Consider the following 18,877-nt stretch of genomic DNA (forward strand, 5'->3'; position numbering starts at 1 on the left):
GGGTAAGGTTTATATCAGCAGAAATGCTGTCACAGATGATAGTCCAACTGGTAGTTCTATAGAAAAATGTGGATAACTTCTTTTATTGTGAAGCATCAAAGAGACATCCTCAAGAAAATGGAACCATTGTGCCCTGTTGGTGGGAATGTAAATTGGTGCAGCCACTGTGGGAAACAGTACAGAGGTTCCTCAGAAAATTAAAGAGTAGAATTATGGGATGACGCAGCAATCTCACTACAGGGTGTTAATCCAGAGAAAATTAAAACAGGATCTTGAGTAAATATCCTCACCCCCATGTCCACTGCAGCGTTGCTCACAGTAGCCAAGATATGGAAACAACCTGCACGTCCAGCAGTAGACGAGTGGGTGAAGAAGACGTACTCCCATCGTGTGTGTTTATCTTCACATCGATCCATATCTACATCTCTACAGATACATAATGGGGTAGTATTCAGTCTTAAAAAAAGAAAAAAATCCTGCCACTTGTGACAACACAGATGACATTGAGGGTATTACGTTAAACAAGATACATCAGACAGATGGGTATTAAGGAGGGCACATATGCATGGAGCACTGGGTGTGGTGCATAAACAATGAATTCTGAAGCAATGAAAAGGAATTAAAAAAATGAACAGACGCTTCTCCAATGAAGACATACAAATGGCTATCAGACACATGAAAAAATGTTCATCATCACTAGCCATCAGGGAGATTCAAATTAAAACCACATAGAGATACCACCTTACACCAGTTAGAATGGCCAAAATTAGCAAGACAGGAAACAACGTGTGTTGGAGAGGATGTGGAGAAAGAGGAACCCTCTTACACCGTTGGTGGGAATGCAAGTTGGTGCAGCCACTTTGGAGAACAGTGTGGAGATTCCTCAAGAAATTAAAAATAGAGCTTCCCTATGACCCTGCAATTGCACTACTGGGTATCTACCCCAAAGATACAGACGGAGTGAAAAGAAGGGCCATCTGTACCCCAATGTTCATAGCAGCAATGGCCACGGTCGCCAAACTGTGGAAAGAACCAAGATGCCCTTCAATGGACAAATGGATAAGGAAGATGTGGTCCATATACACTATGGAGTATTATGCCTCCATCAGAAAGGATGAATCCCCAACTTTTGTAGCAACATGGACGGGACTGGAAGAGATGATGCTGAGTGAAATAAGTCAGGCAGAGAGAGTCAATTATCATATGGTTTCACTTATTTGTGGAGCATAACAAATAATATGGAGGACAAGGGTAGATGGAGAAGAGAAGGGAGTTGAGGGAAATTGGAAGGGAGGTGAACCATGAGAGACTATGGACTCTGAAAAACAACCTGAAGGTTTTGAAGGGACGCGGGGTGGGAGGTTGGGGGAGCCAGGTGGAGGGTATTAGGGAGGGCACGGATTGCATGGAGCACTGGGTGTGGTGCAAAAACAATGAATACTGTTACACTGAAAAGAAATTTTAAAAACATAAATAAATTAACAAATTTTTTTTAAAAAGATATATCTGACAGAGAAAAACAAATATTGTATAATATCATACAGTTGGCATCTTAAAGAGACAAATTAATAGAACCGGAGTGTAGCAATGTCTGTAACCATGGCTGGAGAATGCAGCAAACGGGGAGATGTTGGTCAAATGGTACAAACTTCTAGTTACAAAATAAAGGAATTCTAGGACTCTAATGCGTGGTGATTATAGTGAAAAATACTGCATTGTAAACTTGAAAGTTGCAGAGAGGGTAGAGTTTACATGTTCTCACCACTAGAAAGAAACGGTGATTATGTGTTGTGAGGGAGGTGTTACAAAAGCTAAGATGGTAATCATTTTTCCAAATATAAACGTATCAAATTGCCAGGTTGTACACCTTAAACTTATCCAACTGCCTTATTATATTTCAATAAACCTGGAGGGGAAAAAAAAAAAAAGATGTATTTTCACAAACAGGAAAGGTGTCATTTACACGTCCTGTTTCTCTCCTTTCTTTTTCTTACCCGTCTTGAGGGTATCACACAACTGATCACGGCTAAAATCCCCGCTCTCCACGAAATTACCGGATTTAAAGTCTCGACCAAACTGGCATCTTACGCGCCATCAACTCAGGACATCAGCGCCGCATCACCAGGAGCAGGCGCTGGTAATCAACGCCGAGTGGCGCTCTCCGACCCTGAGCTGTTCACAGTCCATGCATGGGAGTGGCCAGTGATAAAAATTGATAGTCAGTTCTCCATCGGTCCCGTGAGGAAGGTTCCGGGAGGGCAGAGGGGAGGAGCGGTTCCAGCTGCTCCCCCAGAACCCTGGAGTTCTGGCTCGTGGCTGGGTCTCTCCCATAAAACAATCCCATGCCCATCTGCACCTGGCAGCCCCCATGGCCTCTCCCATTATGAACAACAGATGAGGTTTTTTTTAACATAAAAGTGTACCTATTAAATTATCTTTCAGTAAAGCAAATTAGGAAGAGATGTCATGTAGCCACTACGTTACAGTGGAGATTTACGAAGAAATCATTCTCAGAAAATCTGAGATGCCAAGTGGCTCCGGAGCTGTGATCCCGGAGACGGAGGCGCTGGCGGCCCGGACCGCGGAGGGCCGGCTGGAAGTTTATTTAACCCTCAGAGTAAAGGTCAGTTTTGTGTGCTGAACTCCATTTTCTTGCATTTTATGCATGATTAAATGGTAATTAAGCTTTAATGAAAAGTGTTAGGATGATTACAATTAGCATAATTGCACTAGTCAGTGCATGTTCTCATGTTTACATGCTGTGCCGAGCGGGCAGGACAAGGGGCCTTTAATGGGGTTTGCTTATCTCGTGAGCATCAACAGCTCATTTCCTAGCACAGAAAGGCTTGCCTTACGGTCAGGTGAAGTAAACACACACATGGGGACGCGAGCGATCCTTCCCCTACTCCGTCGGTGGTCATGAAACACATGCCGACACGCAGAGTTGACAATAAGCAATGACTGCTTCCTGGCCCAAAATCATTTCAAGTGCACAGAAAAAATGATCATGCCTTAATGAAATAACAAAATTTATCCATTGATAGATTAAACCGTATTCGTTTTCAAAATGGGTATTAAGCTTTATAAAATAAAAATGTTCTGCCTTGTTTCCAAATGGCATGAAGACATTAAGGAATCAAGGATAAATAATTTTCTAAATAATTACGAAATGTAAATGGTCAACAAAAATGCCTGACTTTTATTGCATTTTTATAATGTGTTCTTAACTAGTCAAAATGCAGTCTATATCGGGCCACTAAACTCCTGATAATAAACATTATGAGAAGATAATTTATCTTAACTGTCAACATTGGGTAAAAACAAATCCAGAAGTGAAAGAATTGTAATATTAAAATCAGCATTTAAATATGCATTATTAAAATCTTCTTTTAGAAGCTTTGAATGAAGCTAAAGTTAATGCAAAAGACAACATCACCCGTAGATGGCACTTAGTGTTTGCCAAGCAATCACAATCACCCTAATATTTTCAAGCATATTCAATTAGCAAATACTTTTTAGCCACTAATTATCCATCATGTTGCACAAGTACAAACACAGTCTGCCCTCCAAGAACGCAGTCTGCTGACTGCAAACAGACTTCTCGCTGTGAGCACGGGGACAGATAGGTGGGTGTTGGGCTGGAGACAGTTAAGAGACCAATAACTCATTCTGCTAAGGCAACCTTAAAAGGCGGCTGCGGCTACACTGGGGTTCACTAAGCCAGCAGAGAGGAGAGGGTCTGTACGCAAGTAGGTAAAATGAACATACACCGTATACGCGGGCATACCGAGGGAGGGCGCTGTCCGGCTGGAGCACCCGGTACAAGGGGCTTGACAGGATGGAGGGCAATGACTGTGGGCGACATGGAAAACGTGGAGGAGGGGACGTTTGCCGGGGAGATTTCAGAGCCTTCACGTTGGCAGTAGGAAGAACCAGAAATGTGTCTTGCTGGGATGGGAAGACAAAGGGAGAGTTCTGGCTGAAAGTGAGTTGTCACCTGAGTTGTCCCACTGAAGACGCACCCTGCTTCCCGTGCTCAGGTGAATGAGAAGTGGGCAGGGACAGGAGAGAAGCCAGTTCGTAGACCATGACAGCTCAGCCCGATCCCAGACGACTTAGACCGAGGTGGCAGGGGTCCAGGCTTAGACAACTGGTTGGAACTGGGGTTGTGAATACGGACCCGACTGAATTTGTTGCTGGACGATACGTGGGATGTGAAACAAAGAGATTTATAAAAACAAAGGCTTTGCCCCGAGCAACTATCAGAGTGCGGTTGGCATCCGCTGTGACAGGAAAGGCTTCAAGAGCATGAGGCTCAGGACAGGACTGGATGAGAAGTACGGTCAAGTGTCGTGGGTCAAGTTCCCTGCTCTGTGTCTTCGCGTCAACGCGGACAGCGGGGCCGACTAGACAGCGCTCGGGGAAAGTGGGGTGATGGGAGTGTGGCTGACAGAACCTGAGGACCGAATGCTGGTAGAGAAGAAACACACGATGTCACCCTGGGGACATCCAGCCTTTACAGTTTGGGGGAAGGAAGAAGGCTACAGTAGGGAGGCCACCAGACTCAGGAGGACTGAGAGAGAAAGGGAAGCCTGGAGCAGTGGACGACGGTGTCGTGGGGACAGGGACGCCATCCGATAAAATCACAAAGCTCCAACTTACCATGGAGTTATGTGCCCGCGAGGTACGGCAGCACTGAAGTCCCATTCCTATGCCCCAAATTTATTTAAAATCTGGTAATTCAAATGTCCCTAAGAAAACCAATGGCCAAACAAATATTTCCCTCCGATATTTCAGTGACACCTGTAATTCTTTGCTCACACGCTATTGGCATACTATCGAGTCAACATGGTTCATCAAGAAAACTCTAATTTAATACCAGTGGGTAAATGGCACTCTTGCCTGGCAACAGCGGTCATACTTGAAATATCAATCCCACGAGGAAAACACTCCTTTTCAGTTCCATTGTTTCAAATTTTACTTCGAACCCACAGTGCCGTGCTCATACTTCAAATTTAACATTAGCTTGACTTATGAGTGGTGAAACGATGTAACATACATAAAGTAGGTTTTCTTTCTTCTTTTACCTTTTTTTTTTTTTTCTGTCTCAAGATCACAGGTGCACATACGTGGACTTTTCCTTCTCCCCCATAGAGAAGAGGAGCAGCGCCCTTTGGGTCTGAATGGTTCTTTTGCAGATTTTGAAGAGACTAAGCCTTTGGTTTGGAAAGACTCCAGCTTGAATTAGTTTTCTTGCTGGAGCCTCCGGTGGAGAAGGGAAGGCTCTGGAACTGGAGAGATGGACAGTGGCCCATGGGTCATGGGTGTGGGTAGGGTGACCAGCTGTCCCAGTTTGCTGGGGCTGAAAGAAGTTCCTGGAACATGGGGGTGTCTGTTTTATAATCTGACCAAAGGGTTTTAGGAACTTTTTTGCTAAAGTCAGGCAAGTCCTCTGATAAGTTAGTAACCTTAGGCGTAAGAGTCAACTTTCATCAAGTTCTCAGACACACAGTGTCCCACTCCCGCTGGCATTCCAGAAGTGACAGATTTTGCTGTGTGGTTCATGGAGCATCTTGGCTGTGGAGATGGCCAGACAACTGCCCGTGTTCCAGCCTGTGGTCTACAGATAGAGCCCACGTGAGACAGATCGGCGTGGCCGCCAAGAGAAATGGCACCCAGACAGACCAGGACCATATGGGGACACAAGAGTGGCAGTAACAGCCAAGGATAGAGAGGACCTGGTCCTCCCCTATGCACCCCGAGGAATACATCTTTGCTTCCCACATGCACCAGAATGGGGAGGGAGCTCTGTGAAGTCAGCTGACATCGGGCTTCTCATCTACCTTAGCACATGGGAGCTTGAACTGGATAGAAGTTCACTTAGAAAACTGAGAAACGGGACTGGTGTTAATAACCAGGAGAGTGGAGCACGCTCTTGGCCATTTCATGCACTTGCCGATGTTGCTCATAGGATTGTATTTGTCGGGATCCAACACAAAACATACTGCACACTTCTGATAGGACAATTAGAAAGGGTTTCTTTCAAAGGTGAGTCCCAGGTAGAAGTGTGGTTCCTGGGAACTGGCTATAAGAACTGGAAAAGAGCGTGGATGGCTTCTTGAGACAAGCACTGAGCTCTGACTGGGGGACAGAGCCAACCCCGGGAAACCGGCAGGGAGGGAACAGGGCGTGTGGGAACCATGACCCCTCTCTTTCCCTTGTATCTCTCACGTCCTGCCAGAGCTCCCCACTGGATGAATCCCAACAGTACAGAAGACTAGCTCACTCCTAGGGTCAGAGAGCACCTTGAGAAATGGAAAGGAATAATCTATACGGCAAAGGGAAGATGCACGGTACAGAATACAGAGTCCTGGAAATGCAAGGGTCCTCGGAAATCGGCTCAGTATCTTCAATTCACAAATAAAGCAATAAGGACAGAGACAGGAGGCCAGTCACGGACCTTGAGAGGTTAAGACAGAAACCCACATGTCCTTACTTAGGGTCCAAGATAAATTTTTCTAAATTATGCCAAAGTTTGTGTGTCTTATTTCTTTCCCCCTTTTATAGAGTTTTAAAGACAACCTTGAAGAAATCCATTCACAAAAAAGACCCGGAGTCAGCAGTATATTTTTGCTCCTAACATGGAATTTTCCAGAGCATGCCAGACTCACGGACTCATCAGCGGGAAGTTGGGGAGGGAAAGTTCTTGTGCCAGGTCTTGTCAAACTTTATGAAATTGCCAACTGTCAAACATTTTTATCTACAAAATGACAATTTCACATGGTTCAAACTGGAACATTTCAAATTACTGAATTTAAAAAAAAATAAGTAAGTTTCATTTCTGTAGGAATTTTAACGGGTGTGTTCATGTTGATCACTTCCTAAACATCAACATATTAATTAATTAACTAATTAATTAGCAAGGAGAATCAAAACATCTATGATTCTCAAATAACTATAATAAAGGGCCTATTAAAAAACAACTAGGAAGTTTGAAGAGAGGGAAATCATGAAGGAACATAGGAAAATAAGTGTTTTCTGGGTTCTGTAAGAATTTAATAAAGGGAAGATTTTAAAAAGGCCAGTAACAAAACCATACACCCCATTACCCTACAATCCAGCAGTCCTAGTCCTTGGTATTTGCCAAAATGAACAGAAAACGTGCACCCACACACAATCCTGCACAAGAATGTTCAGAGCCACTCGATTCACAGTTGCCAGAACCTGTAAGTGACCGAGATGCTCTTTGGTAGGTGAGTGGATGAATGAATTGTGGTCCATGCGGACAATGAAATATTTTCCATCACTAAAAAGGGATGAATTACCCATCTCTACAAAGAAGTGAAAAGACGTGGAAGAACCTTAACTGCACGTCACCAAGTGACAGAACCCGTCTGAGAGACCACACACTGTATGACTCCAACTCCAGGACGCTCTGGGAAAACCAGAGCTCTGGAGACCGTAAACGGACTGTCAGGGGTGGAGGGTGCCGGCGAGGGATGGGTACTCAGAACACAGAGGATTTTTAGGGAGTGAGACTACTCTGTGTGGTACTATAATGGGGGGCACACGTCGTTATCCATTTTTCTAAACCCACAGAATGTCAACCACCAAGTGTGAACCCCATGGGAAGCACACCCGCGGGTGATGACATGTCACCAACAATTATCACAGGGGAGGCTGTGCATGAGGTGGGAGCACAGACGGGAAACCTCTGTACCTTCCCTTCCATTTTGCTGTGCACCTAAACGTGCTCTAAATAATCATGTATTTAAAAAAGTCGAGGTAACGACGGAACGGGTAGGAGAGAGAAACAAACACCACCTCATAGCGTTGCCCACTTTTTTGTTTTGCCAGAGAAGGGCAATGAGTCACGCATCACCATCGACTCACCCCATTTCTGAAGATAAAAAGAGCAAAAGTCTTAGAATAAAGGAATGTTTTTCCCTAAACCAGGTTGGCTGGAACAAACTTACCTCAAATATTTTTACAACAGGCCGGTGAAAAATTTAGCACATGTTTGCCAATCACTGCACTGGGAGCCCAGTGAAACCGGAGATTAAAAATTGTGCAGACGATAATTTCATTTTTATTAACAACCTTCTAAAGCATTAAACTGAGCTAAGTCCACTTTCTTATGTAAATCCTAGAAGTGGTTCACCGGGGGCCTGCCAAGAGATAGCTGAATGGGAACGTGCTTATGTGCGAATTTCACCTGTTTCATGGCCGACCCTGCGCACCACCAAGGTACATGACGTCTCTACAGGGTGCGATGTGACGGGTGCTCAGAGGGTCCGCGTCCACGAAGCCCCCGCATCCCTTCCTTCTTGGGAAACTACTCCTTAAAAAATGGGCCACACAGCAAAGGAGGAACCTGTCCGTCAGGGGTAAGAGCTCCAGTGTGCAAGTGAGGGGTCCCGTGGGCGATCTGCTTGGGATTACTCCGTCACGCAAACTACCTGAAACCCTGGCCCAGAGGAGGGGCAACTCCTTCTCTGCAGGAGTGGACGGCAGGCCCTCCGGTCTGGTTAGTGGACGGCAGGCCCTCCGGTCTGGTGAGCAGCTGCACTGCGTGGAGACTTCACAGCACAGAGTGGGGGGAGCCGGGGGGCCTGGCGTTGGTGCAGGTTTACGGGGCCACCCGAGGCCAAGTCCCCATTCGGGTAGAGACCGGCCTCTGTCCGGGGCCCCCATTCTGCCGGTCATCCGAAGCCTTTAAAATGACACGTCTCTGTTTTCCTGTAACTACGGAGATGCCCTGCTCGCCCTACCTGGCCGGGGACAGCTTGTCTGAAAACGAACCTTTCTCTCCCCCTGCCCCTTCCGAAGGTCACATCGCGACGCTCAACAGAAGCGACCTGCACGAGGGGGCAGGCCCGAGGACGGGCAGCGAGGTCTGGCGACCCGGCACACGGGCGCCCGCGCGCAGACGCGAGGGCGGCCGGCACCTACTTGAGAACTGGATGGAGAAGCCCGACTTGCTGATGAAGAAGTCGCTGTCGAACTGCAGGGTGAGCGCGCTGAAGGTGCTGTGGATGTCCTCGGGGAGCAGGGAGCCGCTCCACTCCTTGAGCAGGATGTCGCTGTCCCGCGGGCCGTCCCACACCTTCAGGGTGTCGTGGGCCGTCTCCGTGTCGAACACGATGAAGTGCAGGCTGTGGAGAGAGCAGAGCCGGTGCTTACTGCCGGGACGGCTCCCCGCGCCGCCGAGCCCCTGGCACAGACGGGACGAGCAGGGGCTCACCCGGCCGGACCCCCCCGCCCCCCCACAGGTGCCTCCGGCCTCCTGACCCTGAGAAGCCTCAGACATACACGTCCCCGGGGGCAAGTGACAGTTACCTGGGCAGGCGCAGCACACGGAGCCTGCCGGGCTCGACGCTGAGCTACGTATTCAACGACCAAAACAATTCCTCCCGAGACTGCCCATTCTTTGTGTAATTCAAAGCTTTCTCAGCCTCCCAAATCAGCGGGGAGTTTGACTTTGCTTTGCTTTAAGCAAATCAAGGATTTTTACGGGCGTCCGTGTGGTTCCCGAGATGCCCCACTGCGTGGCAGCGCGCGTGCCAGGCACACACACCGGCGATGATGTTTCCGCACAAGGACATGGTCCTTGTGTCCTCACCATCCCACCTGCCACCGGGATTCTCTCTACCAAGTGTGCATTTTCAGAAAGACCCAGCGTTTGCAGTACCAAAACAAAGGCAGGAATGTGTCATAGGAACTCCTTTCTTGATAACATTTTAATACACTTTGACCAGATGCCGAGGTCCTTCCCAGAGCGAGGGGAACATCTCTGGGTCTGGAAAGCTCGCTCCTAGCGGCGGCCGAGGTCGGGGGAGACGGCGGCAGAGCCGCGGGAGAGCTCAGCCACCAGCGTTTCCCGGCTGCCTCGCTTTCCAGTCCCCCCTCACTGCTTATTCCACAAAACCGTCCGGGAGACGATAAACATCACAACAAATGACAGAAGGGAAGCGGGACACGGACCCCAATAATTTCTTCTCTGCATGTTATATATTCAAAGAAAGTGTCTGTCTCAACTTGTAGAAAGTACGTGCCGCATGGCATATGTTCAAGGCGTTTCATATGAAATAATTTTAATACAGAGGAAAGTATGGAGGGCAGCAGACCGTCTGTGCCCACCGCCCCCGCGCTCACCTCTTGCCGACGTGCTTCAGATCTTTAAAAACAAAGCCCTGTAGACACAGCCCCACTGCCCTTCCTTCCAGTAATGCATCTGTTCTTCCTCTCAGTCCCCGTTCTGAAACGCTCACAGACCGTGTTCCGTTTACGTTTCGGTCATTTCAGCTGCCGCGGTGTGCATATATACCCCCAGGCAATATAGGGTCCTAATTCGTACATTCAACACTGACTGCGTAAGAGATGTCATTTTGGCGTTGTATGTGCCCCTGCAACCTGCTTTTTGCAGTCAGCGTTACGTGAAAGCCCCCTCTCTCTCTATCCCAGAAAATGCAGGTTTTCTTAGTCCACTTTACAAGCATGCAAAAGTGCTTTATTTTTCTAGTCATCGACTGAAAAGGAGTTCGCTTCTGCATTTTATGTATTGGGTGTGTGCGTGTGTGTGTGTGTTTATTTTTGTTGAGGTGTAGTGGGCACACAGCATCACATGAGCTTCGGGTGTACAACACAGTGATCCTACATATCTATGCCCTACACCGTGCTCCTCCATGTCTACACTCTACATCGTGCTCCTACACGTCTACACTCTACACTGTGCTCGCCACCACAGTAGTCCCATTTGCACATCTCAGTCTAGGCAATGGTGCTGCCAGAAGCAGTCCTGGGGACTCACCAGGGTCTTTCCAGGCTCAGAAACAATCTACGAGCTGTTCTGCCCAGGGACTGTGGGTCGTTAGCCTCACAGTAATGCACACATAGCCTTGTTCTGGTCCATCTTTATCAATATCTGACATTATCTCACTCTAGCGGCCGGGAACACAAGCATCTGATGGTTGAGGAATGGAGGCCTGTGCAGATTCCATTTCCCTGATTTCTCATGAGGTAGAACCTATTATTGTGTCTCGAAGGCGTCCCTCTTTCAGCCTGGTTCAGCATTTCAACAAATATGTATTGATCACCAGCTGTGTACCCAGCACTCTTCCAGAAATTTCGGATACATCAGAGAATGAAACAGAGAACCTGCCGTTGGGGCGCTGGGACGGTGACGGGAGGAGCCCGCGATAACCCAAAACCAGGACTCCGCACCGGACGGAGGCAGACTGTGTGTCTGTGGGTGGCAAACGCACGTGGGGAGAGAAGAAGTCAAAGCAGAGTCAGGAGCACCGGCTGTGCCGTCCGGGGTGGGAGGGAAGGACGGGAGAATCCCACGGGGTGACGTGAGTTGACCGCGGAGATACTGAGCGGAGGTCCCGTTCCGGGCACCTTCTGAAGGAGGACCGGGAGTGGGTGAGGCACATACGGGAAACAGAGAAAGCAAGGCCACTCCAGGTTTCCTTCTTAAAAAATACAAAGGCAGCGTCGCCATCAAGTGAGCTGAGAAAAAGTAAGGGGGAAGGTTTTGTGGGACGGGGAAGCCCAGCGGACGGGCTTTGCACATGTCGGGGTCAAGATGCGAAAGGGGCATGAGTAGTGGCGGTCAGGAGAGAGCTGTTCCTAGGAACCGTGAGCTTTGAAAAGCAGTCTGGATGGAAATAAGAAATGTGTGTGTCCTCAGCACATAACGGTTGTTAGAGGACAAGACTAGGTGAGGTTGTCAAAGGACGTGGGTGAAGGAAAGGAGAGACCCAGGCTTTGAATTACCTGAATATCCAGGTTTCCCACATTTGCAACGTGCTATCTCTTTTGTCATTCTTATTATTATAGTATAGTATAGTATAGTATAGCATAGTATAGTATTTGTTGAAAGATTTCATCACAAACGTTTATCATTTTAGGAAAAATCTCTCCTGCTTACCATGGTAGGAGGGTTCTGTTTTAGTTTGCTCTGTAGTTGATCATGAAGAAGTATTAGATTCTAGGGACACCGGGGGCGGGGGGGGCTCTGTCAGTTAAGTCTCTGCCTCATTTCAGGTCATGATCCCAGGGTCCTGGGATCGAGCCCTGCATCGGGCCCCCTGCTCGGTAGAGAGCCTGCTTCCCCCTCTCTCTCTGCCCCCCCCCCACCCCACTCGTGTTCTCTCTCTACCTCAAATAAATAAAATCTTTAAAAAAGAGAAAGTATTAAATTCTGCTAAGTTATTTTTTTCTACATCTATTTGTAAGACCATATAGTTATTTTTTAAATAATAGAATGAATTACAGAGTTAGCTCTTAATTTCTATTTCTTATGCTTTCTTGCCATTGGACACAAAGGTTCTTTTAGCCTCATTGAGTGAATCAAACTATTGCCTTATTTTTCTTTTGACCAGAAATTTTTCTAATATATTGATTTATTATAATCTATCATTTTCTTATATTTTCTAAAAACTCATCTCTACCACATGGGTATATTTTTATTTCCATTCCTAATGTTAATTATTTGGGTCTCCTATATTTTATCTTAATAAATCGCTTCGGTTATCGGTCTACTCAATGATACCTTTTCAAAAGCCAGTTTGTGGGTTCATTAATTTCCTCTATTGCTTCTCTCATTAATTTCTTACACATTACTTGTTTTTCCATTTCTACTTCTGTGAATTTACTCTGATACTATTTTGTATGCACCATTAGCTAGAAACTTGTTGATTTTCAGGTTCCCGTATTTTTCTAATATGTGCATCCAGTGCTATAAATTAAGTATGAAATTATTAATCATGCATTTTTTAAAATTTTCAAAATGGAAAATTTAAATCCTCTTCTTACTGAAGAGGAGCAGAATCTGCCAACCCCAATACAACACATTGGAATATTGTGTGTGTTTTTTTTAATTGTGTTATGTTAGTCACCTTACAGTACAGAATATTGATTATTTTGAATTAAAGCTGCTTAAGAAACAGATGATGCAAGAGGGACACTCTCATCCCCCCATCACCCTAAAAGCAGGAGATAAACGTTCACTGTGAGACGTACCCTCCCGTACATCCTTCCCACCAGGGAGAGGGAACCGAGGGCTGGCTAGGCTATGCAGCCAAACCTGCGACTTCCTCACTCATACCGAACCCCAAGTCCCAACTCCTTTGTCTTGTCAATTCTTCACGGATTATCCCCTTGTATAAAAGCTGTAAAAACTGTCTGTTCTAGCTAGTTCTTAGAGTCTCACGTTTCCAATGTGGTTTCTATACATGTAAATGAAATTCGGTTTTTCTCCTGTTCATCAGCCTGATGTCGGTGTCATTATTAGAACAGCCCAAGAAGCTACAAGGGAAGACGGGGAGTGTTTTCATCCCCTATGTTACTTTTTTGCTGTAGATTTCTATTTCTATCCCATTTTGGTCAGCATATGGGGCATAAAAGATAATAATTCTGTGTATTTACTTACAGTTTGTTCCTAGTATGTGATCATGTTTATGTCTGTTTCATACTTACTTGAACGGAATGTGCAGGTTCTACTGGGGATTGAATATCTTCTAAAAATAAGTCCAATAATTGCATAGTTCAGATCTTCTATAAACTTACTAATTTGTTATCTGCTTGATCTATGGGTCATAAAGAGTTCTAAGTAGTGGACTGTGCCGTTTCCAATGTCTCCGTATAATCCACTCATGTGTATATTAAATTATGTTCTTAGCTGAGGGTAAGTTCCTAACTATCATATATTCCCAGTGAATACATACCCTAAACAAAATCTAGATCTATTTTTTGTGTTAATAACTGCATAACAGGGAGCTTTAGTAAGGAATGACAGTTTGAGGACAGAATTCCAGATCAATGGTTATTTCCCTCTAGTTCTTCAAAGATCTCCTTTTAGTCTGTATTGCTAAGATGTCTTTTATCAGGCTAATTAATATAGGCCTTTCTTTCTTTGCCTGTCTGTTAGATCCCCTTGCCTTTGGTGTCTCTCAGTCTTACTAGAATGTGTCTAGGTGGTCACTGATTTCCACTCATGCTACTCAGGACATATTAGGCTTATTAACTGCAAAACTCATATTGTCTATCAATTCCAGAATTTAAGATGATGTAGGGAATAACTATTGCTGTAGAATTATGAGCTATTTACATAACTGTCTGCTGTAGAACTGACTATATACTTTTATACTGTGTGCTTGTAGTAATTTTTGATAAAAATTAAAAAAAAATAACCTAAAGAAGAAAAGGAAGAAACTAAGTAATGTCTCTGTATATAAATCTGGCAATACACTTTGAACTGCACATGAAATTGTTTTCTAGAAAATACAGATTATTGAAGTTGACTCCAAGAGCTCAATATAGACAAACATACAGAAATATATATCTACATTTATCAAAATATTTTTAAATTGGTGATAAATTGAAAATAAGATAAATGGTCAACAACAAAGGAATTAAAAGTCCAGTAAATATTGACATATTGATATATCTATCTATCTACCTACTTATCTATCTAGAGAGAAGTCTGTAAAATATAGCTAAGTGAAAAAAAAGAAGTATGGAACACTGTGATGTTTAATTGTCTTGTATAAATAATGTTATTTATTAATTTAAATAATTTTCCTACAGATTTTAGGAGAATTTTATAACATTAGATGGTAAAAATTATTATTTATTATTTTTTCCATTATGGAGGGGTTATTTTGTATAATTAAACTGTATTTACTGAAGGGTAGTTAAGAGTTTACTCACTGTGATTGGGAACAGAACAGTGAGGTCCACTATCACCACTTCTAATTAACATTATTCTGGAGATTGTAGCCATTGCAATAAGACAAACAAAAGCATAAGACTTGGGAAAAAGAAAATAAACTCTTATTGTAGATAGCATGCCTGTGTGCATAGAGAAAACTTGAAAACCTACAAACGCTTAGAATTAATAAGAGAATTTATAAAAGATAAATATAAAATATACTTTGTTTTCATATAGCAGCCACCAATGCAAAATGACATAAAAATACTACTTACATTAATATAAAAAAATCCTGTAGGTAGGAATAATTCCAACAAAAGATCTGCAAGACCTCCACACAGAAAACTGCAAAGCATTATCAAAACAAGTAGGGGCGCCTGGGTGGCTCAGTGGGTTAAGCCACTGCCTATGGCTCAGGTCATGATTTCAGGGTCCTGGGATCAAGCTCCGCACCGGGCTCTTTGCTTAGCGGGAAGCCTGCTTCTCTCTCTCTCTCTTTCTCTCTGCCTGCTTCTCTGCCTACTTGTGATCTTTCTCTGTCAAATAAATAAATAAAATCTTAAAAGAAAAAAAAACAAGTTATATAAGATCTAAATAAATATTCCAAGCACCAGGTTAGGGATCAGAAAATTCAGCACTGTAAATGATGTAAGTTTTCCTTAAATTGATCTATGGACATAATGTGATTCTAATCAAAGTCCTACAAATTTATTTTGTAGACTGTAACAAATCTTTCTAAACTAAATATGGAAATACAAAAGGACAAGATAGTTATAGCAATCTACATGACAAAGAACAAAGATGGAGGATGATAGCACTGGTTATCAAGACTTATTACAAACAATTAAGTAATTAAGATAGAAAAATACCTACAGATCTGGTTAATCTATATTAACCATATATATATATAGATAGATAGATAGATAGATCTGGTTAATGATAAAGATTGCATTGTAACATGCAATGAAGAAAGATTGACTTTTTAACAAATGGCCAATTTAATTTCACCAATGACTACAGCAACAATAATAAAATACTTGAATATTTTTCATACATACACGAAAATCAATTCCAGATGAAACAGAGACATAAATGTGGAAGGTAAAATAAATCCGCAAGAAAACCTCAGATAATATTTTTATAATTTTGGAGATGCAGAATTTCTTAATCTGGACTCCCAAATACTAACAGCTCCAAAAAACATTTGACATAATGCAATTTAAATACATGTAAGAAACCCACTAATTATAAAAGAAGAATGAATAAAAAATAAATTTGACTCATGGAAATTAAGAACCTGTGTTTATCAAAAGACATTATGATACCAAAAGACTGACCATAGAGTATAAAGGTAAGTGTTAAACATATAATTAGAAAATAATTGCATTCAGGATATATAAAAACTATATACACATCAATAAGTAAAAGAGGCAATCTGATCCAGGAAAATAAAAAGGGCAAGAGAGTTCAACTGGCAATCATTAAAGAGGATATTCTAAAGGCCAATCAGAGAATGCAAATTAAGACTTGATCAGAAAAATGCAAATTAAAACTCCTATACACCCACTGGAATGACTAAAATGAAAAAGATAGTCAATGCCAAGTGTAGTTGGAAGGTAGAGAACCTGGAAATCTTACATGCCTCGTGATGGGAGCAGGTATGACCACTCTGGAAGATCATTTGGTGGAATCTACCAAGGCTGAGCATAGGACTCACCATTACTTAGACAATCTAGTCCCAGGTATGCATCTGAAAGAAAAACATGTGTGCACCCACCAAACAATACATGAAAGCATAGACAACATGATAACCCAAACCAGACAAAACAACGTCCATCAACACCAAGGATGAATAAATAAGTGATGGTATATTCATGCGGTGGCGTAATCAAGCTCTATCAGTGGGAGTAAAGTTTGCAGAAATGAAGATACGATACCAATCTCACTGCATAATTCCATTTTATACAACGTCCAAATTAGGCCAGACCATCTGAAGGCCACAGTGATCATCCTTGAGAATGAATGATTCACATGGAGCTCAAAGGGAACATGCTGTGTCTTGGTGAGTCTATTTCTCTATCTGGTTGCTGGTTACACAGGGTGCTATTGTGTGGACAAGCCATACACTGGTAGTTTGTGTTCTTCTAGGCATGCGCGTTAATGAGAAGCTTCCACACACAACCAACCAACCAGACACCTTGGTGCTGTGATATTTGCCAATTTGGAAAATGTCTAATGACTTCAACAATAAATACAATATAACACAATTTAAATGCAAATAAATTCACAGCCATTTAAAATAAAAGAAATACTAAAAGTCAATATGCCAGACACTACACCACTAGACAGGGAACATTTAAAAATCAAATAAAATATAGTATCATCCCAAAAGAACTCAGGCTTATTTCAGACACAGGTACGTGAGAAAACAAAAAAGCCATACACACTGCAATGCACAGCATCACAAGTGTCCACAATTACGAATAAAGATTTTGGTCAGCATAGAGGGACATGTGTACAACTCTGCCTCAAGATGTCTCCGAGGGGTCTTGTCAGGCAGAGAGAAGGAAGGAAGGAAATTCAAGTAAAGGCAGAGAGACAGAAATGGGTAAACAAATAAATACCTAAATACGTCAAACTGTCAAAAAATAAAATCTGCCAATAAATATAACAAATAAAATGTTGTAGAGACTTTTTTTTTTTGCCTGACAAATTGACAAAGATTAAAAGACTTTGTTGGGTTTCGGTGAAAATGTGGAGACTTCCTTTCCATACACTGCTGGAGATGATATCTACTCTTTTTATTTTTTTTATTCGTTTTAAAAACAATTTTGTAATGGCCATCAGAACTTAGATGAGCACACACACACACCATGGTGGTAAACAGGGGAAACTCTACAATAACCTAAATATCCCAACAGGGTGTGGTTTAAAAAATGCTGGCACATTCAGGCAACGCAATGTCATGCAGTGACATGAGAGAATAAGTTGGAATCACTAGAAAGGACCTAAAACTTTACCTACATTTATTATCCGAAAAAATGCTCAGAATACTATGTGACATGATACTATTTTTATAAAAATAATTCAATAAATAGATAAATGAATAAATAGAATTTTATATATTCATGTTTGCATAGAGAAACTATAGAAATACAGATCAAATTTCCAACTGTAGTTATTTCACACCTAGGATGACAGCAAACTACTTTTCAGGCTTCTTATTTTTCTGTAACACTTTTCTAGTATTTCAAAAATAAGGGAAAAAATAGATACTTCTAATAGTAAGTCAATGGACTTTAATTTATTCTGCATATAATAAGCAGACAAAATAATTTTTTAAGTGGGTAGGTGAAATGATCAGTTTTGTATCATAGAAAGATTTGTAATAATACATGTAAAAATGTTTCCACTATTTGAGCCAGCAAAAACTTCTGTGGTTGTCGGTTCTAAGGTATTAATTACAAATAAAAGCAAAGGTTTACTTGCAATACTATTTGGTGTATGATTATATATAATATTGAAAATTAGAAATGATATAAATAACCAACAAGAGGGACAATATTTAACAGCACACACTCACACTATAGAATATGCTTAGTTACATGTAAGATATTGTCCATGTGCCAACACTCATGTATGTTATAGGGATAATGGGAATCTTTTTTTTTTTATTTACAATTTTCAAAATGTCTCTATATGTCTTCATTTTTCAGCCATAATAAACTAATATTGTTAATAAAGAAAATAAAACATGCTCCCTAGAATGAGAACAATGGACTAGAGAAAGCCTTTGCAGGATGGTCAGATAACAGGTCCCATGCATTACAAGGGTCTGGACAAGGGGAGTAGAGGCAGTTGTGGGTCGGTAAGTGCTATCTGGGAGCTTCAGTCATGGAATTAAGGAGATGTGAGGGTCACATGAGTGTGGGTGGGAGAGAAGCTTGTGATATGAAGAGTTTTGTCTTCCATCCTTGGATACATGGTTATGACTCTAACAGACTACAAGTCTGAAGAAAGGTGGCTATAGGACAGAAATGCCGAGTTCAGAGAAGAAACTAGGTTATTTTTAGATGGGGTAATAGGAATGAAAGCTTTGTGGAGGAGTTGACATTTTAACTGGGTCCTACTAGATGGGAAGAATGTGGAGATGCGGCAACA

General features: G+C 42.8%; 1 protein-coding gene across 1 annotated transcript in view; it reads right to left on the bottom strand.

Annotated features, from left to right (window-relative positions):
* The window catches only part of CSMD1 (CUB and Sushi multiple domains 1), a gene marked incomplete at both ends in the record, with an annotated part of 1,981,616 nt that overhangs the window by 287,685 nt on the left and 1,675,054 nt on the right, over positions 1 to 18,877 (bottom strand). Inside the window, one exon of the mRNA XM_080796866.1 lies at positions 8,953 to 9,155. Within this exon, the coding sequence (XP_080652992.1) occupies positions 8,953 to 9,155 (203 nt within the window). The remainder of the gene's footprint in view (positions 1 to 8,952; positions 9,156 to 18,877) is intronic.

This window comes from Martes martes (assembly GCF_963455335.1).
Source record: "Martes martes genome assembly, chromosome: 2".
Taxonomy (NCBI): Eukaryota; Metazoa; Chordata; class Mammalia; order Carnivora; family Mustelidae; genus Martes; species Martes martes.